We start from the raw sequence: 14,345 nt of genomic DNA on the forward strand, positions 1-14,345 counted from the left end.
GGTGGAGGCAGCAATAAAGTCCAAGGGCAAAAGGTAAAACAGTTTGTACCTTGGGGAAGTTTTAACCTAAGCTGCTAAAAATAAGCCTAGGGGGTTTCATGCAGGTCCCCACATCTGTACCCTAGAGTTCAGAATGGGAAGGAACCTTGACATGAGCACTGTACACTTGGTATTCTGTGCTGTAACTGAAATAGATATATTTGAAAATGTAGAAAAACATTCAAAATATTTAATACATTTCAATGATATTCTATTGTTTAACAGTGCAATTAATCGCATTAATTTTTTTAATCATGATTAATCTTTTTAATTAATCGCATGAGTTAACTGAGAAACTCGACAGCCCTAGAAAAAATAATTTTATAGTAACAATTCTATATCACTGCATAGTAAGATGTGATGAGTATTTCATAGTTTTAAAACTTTCAATAGAAATTTGCATTATAAAAATATTGATTTTACAAAAGCCTTCAGAGCAGTGTAAAATTACATTTTACTTTCTAACCCAATGAATGCACCTGTGATAGTTGGGGGACTTTCCAAGATTTGCATATTTTGGAAGGTTAATAATAAAGCAAATCCAAACAAGTGCAGTAGGTGAACTCATGTTCAAATCACATTCACTTGGGTATTTAAATACATCCTCAAATCAAAACACAACGCATTTTTCTCTTTTTTACCTGTTGTGCATAAAATGTTGCCACAGGCTTCATACCAATGCGATAGGCCTCCTCTGCTTTTTTTAAGCATTCCTGTTTCTTTTGCTGGTGAAGAAAAGCCTCTGCTCTAAAGTCATCATACCCAGGGTATTCAATGTCTTGGAACACCATCTCATTCAGAACATCTTCAGCCTCCTTGGATTTTTTTGCCTGCAACAGGTAACATTTACAGTAAAGGCCTGGTCCAAATTCCATTGAAGTCCACTGCAAAGCTCCCATTGATCTCACTAGAGCAGTATCAACCCCTAAGTGAGATTACTTGTGTCTGAAACATGGGCTATGTGATATTTATTCATTGCAGTATAGCAAATACAAACTTATTGCAGGAAAACAAACTTGAGAGAAAATATTAACACATTACAAGCAAAACTGTAACGTTTTACTGACAGATCTGTGACAAGTGAAAATATCCCCCATGTTTGTAGTCTCTGTTTGTCTGCTTAATGCATATATACAGGAGTAAGCGTCCGATTTCCTTTTTTATTATACCTCTACCCTGATATAACGCGACCAGATATAACATGTGTTCGCATACAATGCGGTAAAGCAGGCCTCCCCCTACCCTCCTGAAGGTCTGGCAGGCAGGAGCTGTGGGGGTGCATTTTGGGGGGCCCCACAGGCCCAGAGTGGCCTGGGTGATTAGCAAGGGGCTGGGAGCAGCCCGCTTCCACTTCCCTCACCCCGCCCCAGCCATGTCACTCAGGAGAGGGGGCTTGGGGGAAGGGATCCCCCCAGCACTCACCGGCAGCGGCGGAAGCAGAGCACCGCAGCCGGGAGCTGGCAGAGTAGAGCGGGCTGGGGCCACATTGCTCCACTTCCTGCCGCTGGCACTGAGTGCCTGTCATGGGGTGGGGGTGTGGATAGGGGTCGGGGCAGTCAGGGACAGGGAGCAGGGGGGCTGGGTAAGGGGTGGAGACCTGGGGGTGATTAGGGACGGGGGTCTCTGGAGGGGGCGGGTCAGGGGACAAGGAGCAGGGGGGACAAAGCTAGTTCAATATAATGCGGTTTCACATATAACGTGGTAAGATTTTTTGGCTCCTGCGGACCGCATTATATCGGGGTAGAGATGTACTAAGAAATTGTACAAGCACAAGTAAGCAAATTCAATAAGGACAAATGCAAAGAACTCCATTTAGGAAGGAACAATCAATTGCACACGTACAAAATGGGAAATGATTGCCTAGGAAGGAGTACTGCGGAAAGAGATCTGGGGGTCATAGTGGACCACAAGCTAAATATGAGTCACAGTATAACACTGTTGCAAAAAAGCAAACATCAGTCTGGGATGTATTAGCAGGAGTGTTGTAAGCAAGACACGAGAAGTAATTCTTCCGCTCTACTCCACTCTGATTAGGCCTCAACTGAAGTATTGTGTCCAGACAAATTGGAGAGAGTCCAGAGAAGAGCAACAAAAATGATTAAAGGTCTAGAAAACATGACCTCTGAGGGAAGACTGAAAAATTGGATTTGTTTCATCTGGAAAAAAAAAAAGACTGAGGGGGGACACGATAACAGTTTTCAAGTATGTAAAAGGTTGTTACAAGGAGGAGGAAAAAACATTGTTTTTCTTAATCTCTGAGGATAGGACAAGAAGCAATGGGCTTAAACTGCAGCAAAGAAGGTTTAGGTTGAACATTAGGAAAAACTTCCAAACTGTCAGGGTGGTTAAGCATTGGAATAAATTGCCTAGGGAGGTTGTGGAATCTCCATCACTGGAGATTTTTAAGAGCAGGTTAGATAATCACCGTCAGGGATGGTCTAGATAATTAGTCCTGCCACGGGTGCAGGGGACTGGATTAGATGACCTCTCGAGGTCCCTTCCAGTTCTATGATTCTATCTCTAAGAGGATGGTGGAGCTAATGAAATCAGTTGAAGAAACAGCAGTCCCTGCTTTCAGTTAAATTGAAGGATGGTGCCTTGGTAATTTCCAAAAAGGCCTTTTGAATATTTCACTGTAGATCCTTAAAATAAATACCCCTTGGGAAGGGGAAGGAGGGCAGCTGATCAAGTGCAAACTTTCCAATTCTAGACTGGATTTTTCTGATCGATTTTTCTGATCAATTGGAATGTTCTAAGCACCCCTTTTCCCTGCCCAATCTCAGTATTCACTCCATGAAGGAAGGGAGTGTGCATATGTGGCTGAGAAAATTAGGCAAAACACCAAAACTGCTAAACTTCAGAAGAATAGCACTTTATGGTTCAAGCTTGTTAGATAATAAAGACAGGTTAGTACTGCCCTTCTAAAAATCTCAGTAGAACCGAGTGTTCTTTACTCAGTGCTTCACATTCAAGGAAGAAGCTAATGTCAAAAATATCCACATTCGCTGTGAAAAAAATACAAACCACAAATGTTGCAGCAAAATGTGTACTTTAACACTGATGACAGGACTTCAGTATATATATTTGTAATTATGAAAAAAATTGGCTTGTACCTTTTTCTCTCGGTTCTTTATAGCACTGCAGGAAGGGGGAGACTCACTTTGCTGAGCAATCTCTTGAGCTACAACCGTTTTACAGGGTCTGCCTCCAGGACACAGTTCAGAAATTGCTCGGTCTGTTCTAAGGAGTAGCTGTAGAGAGTCAATAAAATATCAGTAACTTTGCATATATATTGTCCCAATGCATATTAACAGCAGCTGCATTTGTTAAAATATGTACAGTAGACCTTCATACAGCTACGGGAGTAAATGCTATCATAACGGTACTGGAGTTGTCATTTTTCTACTCAGTAGTTCAGCAAAATTCCTTGTAATACATCACCAGACTCAGATATTCATTGCACTTATACTTGCCTTGGTGCTAACAGATGTACCCAGTGCCATTTGACTGTCAGTAATTAAAAGGGACAGACACTGCTAAGATTTGTAGAATCAAAACTGAACTTTATTTCTGTTTGAAAAGGTCATGGTATTCTTTGTGTGCATTTTAAACAGAAGTGCTCATTAAGAAAAAAATAATCATAGACAATAGTCCAGCACTCAGACCTACACTACAACAACAATCACGTGCATAAGTGTGGCTGAGGAAATAATGTGAGAAGAAAACAGATTCATTTTTCAAGCTTCTGGGAATTTATAACCAACAATAAGAAAAGTGACTTTAAAAATCATGACGAATATATTGACATTGTACCTTTGAACATTAAGCAAACCATGTAATATTTAGTCTTATTTTCAATCAGCCTTTGCTATATAGATTTATGGAAGAAATTAATCCTGTTCTTACTATCACAACTTTGGTAGCCCTCTATTTTTCATTCTGCTCGATAGGCTGATAAGAGGGAGACTGTTTTAAATCAATGAAGTGTTGTGAAGAAGCCATAAAGGAAAAGATACCAAGGAAGGAGTTAGGAGGGAAACTTCTGGGGAAAGAAATAAATGAAAACAAAGATACTACAAAAGTGGAATTGTGTGGGCTTGAAAGGGAGGACAGGATCCCTAAACTTAATGTAAAAGGTTAAGGGAAACCAGTGAATGGATTCAGAGAGGCCTGTGAAATGGCCTGAGCAGTGAATGAGAGACTATTTTAGCAGCAGTACTTTAGATGGACTGAAGAAAGTTACAGAGAGGTGAGAGAGAGGAGGTGGCTGCAGGAGTAAAAGTGAATGATGACCAAGGTATGGACAAGTGCTTGAACTGCTGAGATGGAGAAAAGGACAAATTTTAGAAATGCTGTAGAGAAATAACTTGCAAGCTTTGATGACAGCCTATATGTGTAGGGAGAACGTGCAGGAAGCAAGCAACCTGTGTGAAGAGGAAGATAGTTGGAATGGTCAAGGGTGATAGCAAGAGAAGGAGAAGGGAAGTTTTAGGAAGAAAGATGGACCTCAGTTTTCACAATCTTGAGTTTCAAGTAGTAGCTGGACATCAAAGATAAGAAGCTGAAAAGAATCAGATGCAAGAATGGATGGAAGGAGAGATGACTCTGCCACGGCCTGCTTCATAGATGCTGTGGTAAGGAGTAGAGAATTAGCAGCAGATGTTAGGCCACGGTAGATTTTCCCTCTGGCTCCATGCCATTCTCACTGACCATACTGCTCCCATTACTTGCCAATATCTCCAAGTCAATTCTTAGGATGGCTGCTCCTTGAGTTAGCAGAACCACTGATAGAAAGTGGCTCCAGACAGTCAACATCATCCAAGGAAGGTTGTAGAGGGAAAGTGAGGGAATGAGAGAAGAGTCTTCTCAAAGTAGTAAGACAAGACTAAAACAAGTGAAAACATGTATAAATTTGAAAAAAAAATCTTAGCTGTTCAGGACCATGAAGTTTGGCCTTTAATTAAAGCTAAACTTTTGTTATTTGGATAGAACCATTCTTTAGCAAAGTATTAACTTTTGAGCACTTATGGTGACAGAATAACCATGTACTTGCTATTACTATACAGCATTTTACAAAGGAAATATTTAAAGATCTCTCACTTGTTGTCCTTGAAGATGTCCATTAAGAAGTTTGGTTTATGGTTGGGAACATCTCAAAGAGTTGCTTCTCCTTCAACCTGGCAGCACAGTCTTTTCTGGCCATGGAAGAAACATGTTTCTAATCCAGAAAGTAAAGTCAGTGAAACGGTAAAATCATCATTAGAGGAGTCTACATTAATAAAACTGATCCAATAATGTAAACTAATTTGTTATGACCAAAAAATTTATTCACTACCTAGGCACCTATCATGCTAAAGATTTTAATTACATATAAGGATCAGCCACACACATTCATCTGGTGCACAGAAAGCTGGGACGGGCACATCATGCTATGAGATACTGTATTGCCACAGTCTGCAATCATTGGAAGTGACTAAGCTAGAGTTCTCTTAATTTAAACTAAGAGAAGGCAGATGGCAAGGTATTTTTCAAGAGGGACCTTAAATTTTGGAATTTACTACCCTGCTGGTCTATAAACGTCCAGATTCCTGAACAGTCCAGGCATGCTGTAAAGCCCACCTTTTTCCCCCTCAGGCAACTGGGCAAGGAGCATACTGAGTGTTTGGGGTTGAGCTATGGTGGTTTTATTGACAATGGGAAATATTGGTTTTGTTTTGAGGCAGGTATCAGTTGTTTCGATGTATTATGCATTCAAATTTCAGAAATCACCTAAAGCAGTGTTTCTCAATGACTGGCCTGTGGATCAGCACCAGTCCCTCAGATCTCTCTGACATAGTTTGAGAAGGCAGCAAGCCAGTCCCTGGTATCAAAAAGATTGAGAAACACTGACCTAGAGAACGTGATATGACAGGTCTTAATTATAAACTGAAAATTGCAGTGCTCATATAAAAGAAGTGATCAAAACAAAACTGAGCCAGATTACATCAAGCTGAAATCAATCTTTGGACACCATAGTAAGCCACATATAAGCGTAAGGAAAAGAACCCATAACACACTGCTTCAGAAATACAGGCTTATAGTATTTGAACATCAATATCAACAGAAATAGGGACATTTTATTTTTAGGACAACTACTTACAGGGCAACAGAATTACAAAGAAAGACATAATTGCACTAGTCTGTCATTGCATCCATGAAAGGAAAGTAGCGCAGTTAGTTAGATCATTACAAGCTTCAAATTGAAAACAGGGGAAAACTAAATGGAAACTAAGAAAATGGAAAAAAACAAAACTTTAGGAAATAATAAGTGTGTGCCAAATTGAGAGAGAATTACATCTTAAATATCCTTTAAATGTGTCAGCTGTCTGGAATGCTGTGGGTTCTTTTAAAAAGTATCACAAGCAATTAAGTCTCTTTCTGAACAAGCATAGCATGGTGCTAATTACAAATTTTTGCATGGCTGTCTCACAGAGAATGCATGAAGCCAATTTGATAAATACATTTCTAAAAGTAAACAACCAAAAATGCAGCTCAGCCAAATGCAAATGCTAACCTGTATACCAAGATATAGTGTGATCTGTTTGTGAAACAATTAAGATATTAAACTTTCAAATGACAGATTTATTTTAAAAAGAAACATCAGCTGGCTTTTATCTAGCACCTTAAGTAAACTCTAGCTACCAAAAAACAATTAATAAAATTAGTTAACATCCATCTCAGAAACTCAGCATTAGTCAGCCTGTACAAAGACAGGCAACTATAGAAGCAAAATATGGCTTCTAACCATACCAAACTGTGCGGGGGGGAAAAAATCAGTGTGATACAACTTAGACATCATAAAAAGTGGCAATATTCGTACCAGGTCCTGTTTCTCCTGTAAGGCTATTTCTTCAGACATTATTTCTCTGAGTGATACTCTTTGAATCTGTGCATTCCAGTGATCCATAAAAGGGAAAATTTCTGACGTTGCTAGATTTTCACTGTGTCTCTCTGTTGATGATCGAGAGGGCCAGACCATTTTCTTCCTCTGAAGTTTACTGTCTGTGTTCTGAGATAAGATTGTGTCGGAATCATCCAGATCTAATTGGTCAAACAGTACAAAAGCAACAAAAATCTCAAGGTGACAAAATGAAAAAGTCAATATATTTAATTAAAGCAAAGCCAGAAATAATTAAAATACATTTCACCTTACTACATTTTCATTAATTTATTTATTAATAATCTAATTTTATTTAAGCAACTTATATTTTTAGCAAAAATAATATTACATTGCTTCAATTTTCCTCCTCGCCCTCTCCCCCGCTTCATTTTTCTTCTAACTAATAAAAAGCGACAATCCAGGTGGAATTTTAAATGCTGGAACCTAACTTAAACCTGCAAATAAATAACTGCACATGTGTGGGGGTTTTTATACTCACAGTTACCTTTGTGTGTGTATATATATATTTGCATCACAACTTATGAACAGATATTTAACTACTCGGTCATGTGTTTCTCCTACGATGTTAATGGCACAGTTTAGCTATTAGGCAAAAACTTTTTTAGTCAAAGGGACCAGATTGCAGCTTGAAGTCACAGCCCAGGTTGTGGGTGAGTAGAGAGGGTGTTTGCTGCAGAGGAAGGATTCCTCATTGGGGACTGAATGCTTGATTAGCAAATCCATCACCACTTGAAAGAGGGTCACATGCATTACCTCCATGCTGGGCCAGTTCTGGTGAGCAAGGTGAAAGGATGGGATGCTCACTAAGGCCATGGCCCCTCCCACTTTCTTCTTGCAGAAGGGTAGCCCCACTTGTAGCACTAGCCTGGATCAGTGCCTCTTCTACCCACGGAAATTGTATCAGGCCCTTGAACATCCATACAGACTCAGTCACAATCTCACCCTATGCATTTTGATCCCAGGTAGACATGAGAAAAGCCAATCCTCAGAGTGCTTTAATGACATTGTTAAAGTCAGTGGTATGTTTACTTTTACTATCACTGCTAGGGTTGTAAAATAATGGTGAGTAGCACATCAAGTCCACTAAATGCAAGCTGAACTTAACAAATGAAGCAGTTGATTTTCAACAATTTGCAATTTTTTAACCTTACTAGTTTTAGTTTTCGAAAACTAAGGGTTATTACAGTAATTTAAGGGAACAGTACACTGTACCTTGCATAAGCAGCTTATAATATTCCTCTTCTTTCCTTTGTCTCTTCTAATTACAAATATTAAAAAAATCACATTAGTGAACCACAGATATAGGTTTCCCCCTGATGTTAACTCAACAAATGTTACTTTTCAGGTAAACAGGTTTCAAATTCCATTACAATTTTTAAACTTTTTATCTGGAAAAAATGTGTATATATCTAAGACAAGAAATATATTAAGAGGTAAAGTTTTGAAAATAATACTATTTTTCAAGTGACAGATCAAAGTAGTGGTAAGATATCAAATCAGATCTCATAATTAAATTAAGGATTAGACAAACCAAGAGAAGATTGTACCAAAAAATAAAATGAAGTTTGAAGCAGTTTTTCTTCTTACTCTGGCTGAATTCATGATGACATGAGACTCTTAGAAAGAGAATCTTTCTCAATTAGTTAATATAAATATATTTGTTTTCTGTACATAATAGGTAATGTGCACTGAGACTTCCTCTTAAAGAATAAAATCAAGGCTTTTTAAGGTCAAATGTTATTGTTGGTGGATGGTTTTAAAATTCATGTTTAAACAATGGGCAATACATAATAATAGATTGGACGTTAACTGATCTTTTTGTGAGAATGTGTATGTTATGATCTTTTTTCCCCCATCATGAATCTAATTTTTGCTAATGGTATGCCTTACGGTGTGAAATTTATTCTTCCTGAAATCCTTCTCATCTTATCCCTCCCAAAATCTGAAAAATGTCAAAGATTTCCTCTTCCTCTCCTTCCCTCCAAAAATGTATTTTAGAAGCATTACAGTGGAGCACTGATGCCCATTTTGAAAGTATACTCCATAGTTTGTATTTTAAGAGATTGGTATTATATTGCCTTTGGGTTTAATTTGTTTCAGGGGCAGATGACATTATGTAACTAAAATAATTATTTCTGTGCTACATTTCCACTTACCCTATGTATTTTACAAAGTATAGCTAATATTCTCACTATTACAGTAAATATTTAAATACCTTATATAAATATTTAGACAAATGAAGAAAGAGAAACAAATAGATTGACAAAGCCCAAGTGTAACTTCTTATAAGAAAGAAGCCTACCAACCATAATAGATTCTTTCCATTTCTCATGAATCACTTTGGCCAGATTCAGATCTATATGAACCACATAATCCTCGATAGTTAGTGATCCTTATGGAAGAAAGAAAATATACTCATTAAAGCACTGTACAAAAATGGATCCTATCAAGTATAGCACTGTGGTTTACCACTAATTAATTTGCATTTAGGAAATTTTGCATAAAAATGTCATGCCCGAAAATTGCAGTGACTGCCAAGTTAAATAAAGACACTGAGTTCTGAGCCCTCACCCAACAGGATTCAAAAACCAACACAATCTGGAAGGGGCAGGAGAGGGCAAGTTAATATTAATAGCATCTTGTTTAAGCCTGACTATTGGAATGACTGGCTCTTTTATACCCATATAATTTTTAATGCATATTTTTCTTTTATAAGTCCAACCTAGAATTTAACATCTTTGCAGTTAACTCTGAACCTTGTGACTAATTGTGATGCAGTATTTTTCCCTTATTTAATCTCTCTCCATGGATAATCATCCCTGAAGAATACATCAAGCATTAGTGTCCTCATTGTCCCTGCATCATACCCAATTTAGGGAAGCATCCTCCCTAAGAAGCATAAAAGCCAAGAAACCTTTTCTACGCTAATCAGACAGCAAGAGTGACCATGGTAGCAGCATAATGTAATCTTTCCCCAGCACACCTACGTGATACTAGTACACTTGTCAGTTTCTCAAAAAGAAAAGGAGGGTGATTTAGAGCATGCAAAGAAAGGGGACAGGTCTGAGAAATAGTAACACCACACTCCCCCTTTTTACCCCAACCCAAGAAAATGTCTTTTTTTTCTCACAGCCAAACACATCAATAAATTATAGATTCAAAATGTTATATCAAATAAACTTTATGAAAAATAATTTCAAAGATTATTAAACCTTGTTTTGTTTTTTTCAAACCAAGCTCAAGACCAATCAAACCTGTGTACTACCTGTATTACTATATGGGTCAGAAACCTGGACCCTCTTACAGGCAGACCTGGAGTGGCTAGAGGCATTCCATTTGCACAGTCAGCACCAAATCCTGAGCATAAAAAATGGTTTGATATTGTGTCAAATGTCATAGTCTCATAAAGATTTGGCTTTTCTTCAATCCCTCATTACATTCAAAAGTGGTGCTGCATGCTCATCAGCCATGTTGCCAGGATAGATACATGTTCTCAAACTCTCCATCATCCCACGAAGGGATGAAGCCTCTGACCCTACTTGCGGGGCCACCCTAGAGATTTGTGATTTGCAGGATTGAGCCAGATCTGAGAACTTCACTAAACAATGCCTGATGTGTTACCACCAACCATGGTCACTCTTGCTGGCACAACAGTCCCCAGTGGACTTTGTGTGTTTGATGATTATTTTGTTTTTTCTTTCTTTCTTTCTTTCCATTTTCTCTTGATCTCTCTCTGTTTAATTCTAGATCTTGATGCATCTTCAGGTGTTTTCAATGCATGTTTTTTCTCAGACTAATTTTTCATTTAAAAAAAATGTTTCATATTATTTTATCTCTCTCTAACTTTCCTTCATTTCTGGATTTGGCATCTCCCTTCCCCATTTACTTGCCCGTCAAAGGTTCTCTCTTTTCCCAACCAATCAAAATTTTTCCTCATTATTATCTACCTCTCTACTCTGGGGAGACAGAAAGTAGGTTCTGCTCCAAGCCAGACAAGTGGAAATATTTTTCTTGCAATACTCTTCAAATATATATGTGGGCAGAGACAAAAAATTTAAAAGGAATGATAGCTATCTTTGCTGCTATATTTTATGTAATATTCTGGTTCAGTTCAGTTTTTAAATGAACAAGAACCTTTGAATAGCACCACAATATCATGAGGAATTCAAAAGTAAGCATAAACAAATAAATTAAAATAGTTTTAAAAAAAGAACTACATTAAATATGTATTTGTATTAATAATTTTTCATGTCCTTACCTGAGTCAATGCCAACTGGCCCAAATATTTCTTTCAGCTGAAGGGCTAGTTCAGGAGGTAATGCCAATTCTAGGCAATTTATATTCATGGATCCTGAGGATAATGAACTAGGGTTCAATAACTTGATTCTATATTCATCCATATTAGAAGGTTTGCTTTCTTCCCTATCAGCTCCAATTGATATCATAGGATTCCCCTGAGTTTCTTTATAGGTTTCCAGTTCTTCTTCATCACTTGCATAGTTCTTCAAAGGTGCTTGATCCATTTGCAGTAACGGAAGAATCATATTATTTACTTTGGAACTCTCTTGATATGTTTCTGAAAGTTTATTGTCTATCTCCTTATTTAATTTGGGTTTCAAAATTATTGGAGCAGTGTTAATCACCTTAGGCAGAGTCACAGGTAGACATAAGCCCACATCAAACTGAGACACCACTGGTTTTTCTTTTGTTTCACTAACAAAGCTCATTGCCTTTGAGTTTATTTTCTGCGTCTCTGAAACAGATTGCTCAATGATATCTGTTCCTGAATCTTCTGCCTGAGTTCTGGGAGCAATATCACTGGTATTTTTGAGTTTTACTGAAGCACTCGATGGAAGTCTTGTTAGTGAGTCAGATATTTTAGCATCTGTCTCAAGTATGTCTGTAGTTTCACTCTCTGCATAACACACTGATAAATTATTTTCTGAAAGTTGAGTGATACCATCAGTAATAATTATTTGGCTGGTTTGATCAGAATTTTTAAGATTCTCTCCATAGTTTGTATTTGCCTTGAATTCAAGATCTGTGGTAGCTGGCTCAGTTCCTGCCTCCTGCAAGCATTCAATGTCTTCGCCTTTACACAACTTTTCATCAGAATCCAATAGCAGGCCTGTGGCCCAGACAATGTCCTTGTTACATCTTTCATATAAGTCCTTCAAAGCATCAAATGAAAAGGACCCAAACAGCTTACAAAGAACTTTCAGATTTTCAGATTCATCAATACTGATAAGTTCACTTTCTTCCACATACGTGCTTTTATCATACATAACTCTATAGGGGATTTTTTCTTGAGAACTTGAAGCAGCATCCATGTCTTTTGGTTTGAACGCTTCTAATCTGCCATGTAATACTTTGGTATTCTCGGAAATAATATTCTCAGAAGTAATAATTTTCTTTTCTAATCTCCATAAGAGCGCGAAATCCTGTGGCTCAGTCTGTGAATACCTGCTTGGTTGTTTACATATGTGTTTCTCTTCCAGCAAATTAAGTGTAGACAACTGTTCTTCTGGTTTGGAGAGGGCCACACTGCTGTTGGTAAATGTGAGGGCTAATTTATGATGCTTCCGTGTTCTTTTATTTTGTTGGGGCTTTTTCTCACAGATACTTTCACTAGCTACTCTTTCAGGTTCTTGAAAATTTGATTTCTCTGTCTCCTGTAGCTCTTCAGTGCTCACAGATGTTTCATGAAGCACATCCACTGCGTCAAGAACATTTTTGTGTATATCACATTTATTATTTCCAGCTTCATCAGATTCACTTAGACGTCTCTTTGATATTCTCCTTGATCTATGTTGCCTCTGCTGTAAAGAGCTCATAGCAGGCCAGTCTCCCATCATTTGCAATTCTGGTGTATCTGCACCAAGAACACAGAAAGAGTCAGAGGCTAAATTTTCTTCCCCCTGTCTTTTTTCACCAAGTAGTACTTCCTGTCCAATATCTGCCAGGTCCACTTGTGCCTTGTGTGAATCAAGAAGATGCTGGCTGGTTGCTTTATCCTCTTTATCACTCTTCATAGAAGATTTGTCTATTCTTCTAGTCCTTTTGGTTCTCTGCCCAATTGTCTGTTCTACAGGCCAGTCACCCAGAAAGTTTAATAATTCTGGCCTCACTGATACATCCAAAGATGAATCATTTTGTTTCATAATGTTCCTTTCACATTTTAATATTGGTTCTACGGCAATTTCATTGTATTGATCTTTTTCAGTTTGAACTTTCATAATCTTGTCACTATGTTCTTGAATATGTTCACAAGAACAGATATGCAAGTGTGTGGTTTCTTCAGATTTCATCTCATCAATTTTACTAGTTTCTGTTTCAGTAATTCTATGTATTTCTTCTCTCTTTACAGCTTTTTCCCCCAAAGGCACTTCCTTTTCTTCATAATCTGATAAACTAATATCCACACCACCTTGAATAATGCTATTCTCAGAAACGTGTTCTCTTAAATTATTTTCAATTTCCTCCTCTTCTTTTTGAAAATATTTATTAGCTAAATTATTATTTTCTAGTGATGAAGATATAGCAGATGCATGTTTCTCCTCTTCAGCTAATTCAGGAGGCTTCGAAGCTGAAGCAAAAAGTCTCTCTTCTTTCACATAAGCATGTATCTCTTTTTGCCTGCAAGACAAATAATTAAACAGAAGACATTTAAAAGAAAACTTAAAAGCCAACCCCACTTCCCCACAAACTTCTATTCCAGATTGGGTACTAAACAAATTTAAATTAAAGCTCATAAGCTCTTTAAACCAGGGTCCCATATTTTAGTTTTGGATACTATTAAATCATTGACCTGAGAGATATATAAAATGTTCACACACTCCCAACCCATGAAATCTAGGGAGAGGAAAACAGGTTAAAAAGAACTAGCTCAAACCTGAACACTCCCCACGAATAAAAAAAACAGCACAGATTTTTACTTGATAAGGACCCCTCCTTGATTCCAAATAGGGATTACATTTTTCTCTTTCCATTAGTCTATCTCCCTCTACCCCAACCTGCAGTTTCCAACAGGAGAACTAGCCTGGATGATATTTCCACCTTTTCAACAGATATGGTGACTATGTTCAAATGTCATGAGTTTCATAGCTTTCCCAAACTCAGATGTTCAATAAAAACTCTAGAAATTAACAGGGTTAATTAAGGGTTTTACCCAGGTCCCCATTGGCATATGATGTTTTACAATCCATTGTAATTCCATTTAATTTTCACAGCCCACCCAACTTTAACAGTACCCCCTAACTTGTACAGAAATGTATGCAAAAGATCAAAATAATAAATAACTAGATTAAAATGAAATCCCATTTATTATCACTCAACACAATTAATGTTAACAAGGTGAAAGGAATGC

The 14,345-nt window shown here is 37.6% G+C and overlaps 1 protein-coding gene across 1 annotated transcript in view; it reads right to left on the reverse strand.

The window, feature by feature from the left end:
• The window catches only part of N4BP2 (NEDD4 binding protein 2), a 76,480-nt gene that overhangs the window by 13,301 nt on the left and 48,834 nt on the right, over positions 1–14,345 (reverse strand). Inside the window, 9 exon segments of the mRNA XM_043513937.1 lie at positions 681–869; positions 3,153–3,235; positions 3,238–3,290; positions 5,140–5,173; positions 5,176–5,257; positions 6,899–7,119; positions 8,192–8,237; positions 9,286–9,371; positions 11,238–13,615. Coding sequence (XP_043369872.1) covers positions 681–869; positions 3,153–3,235; positions 3,238–3,290; positions 5,140–5,173; positions 5,176–5,257; positions 6,899–7,119; positions 8,192–8,237; positions 9,286–9,371; positions 11,238–13,615 — 3,172 coding nt within the window.

This window comes from Dermochelys coriacea, chromosome 4 (assembly GCF_009764565.3).
Source record: "Dermochelys coriacea isolate rDerCor1 chromosome 4, rDerCor1.pri.v4, whole genome shotgun sequence".
Lineage (NCBI taxonomy): Eukaryota > Metazoa > Chordata > Testudines > Dermochelyidae > Dermochelys > Dermochelys coriacea.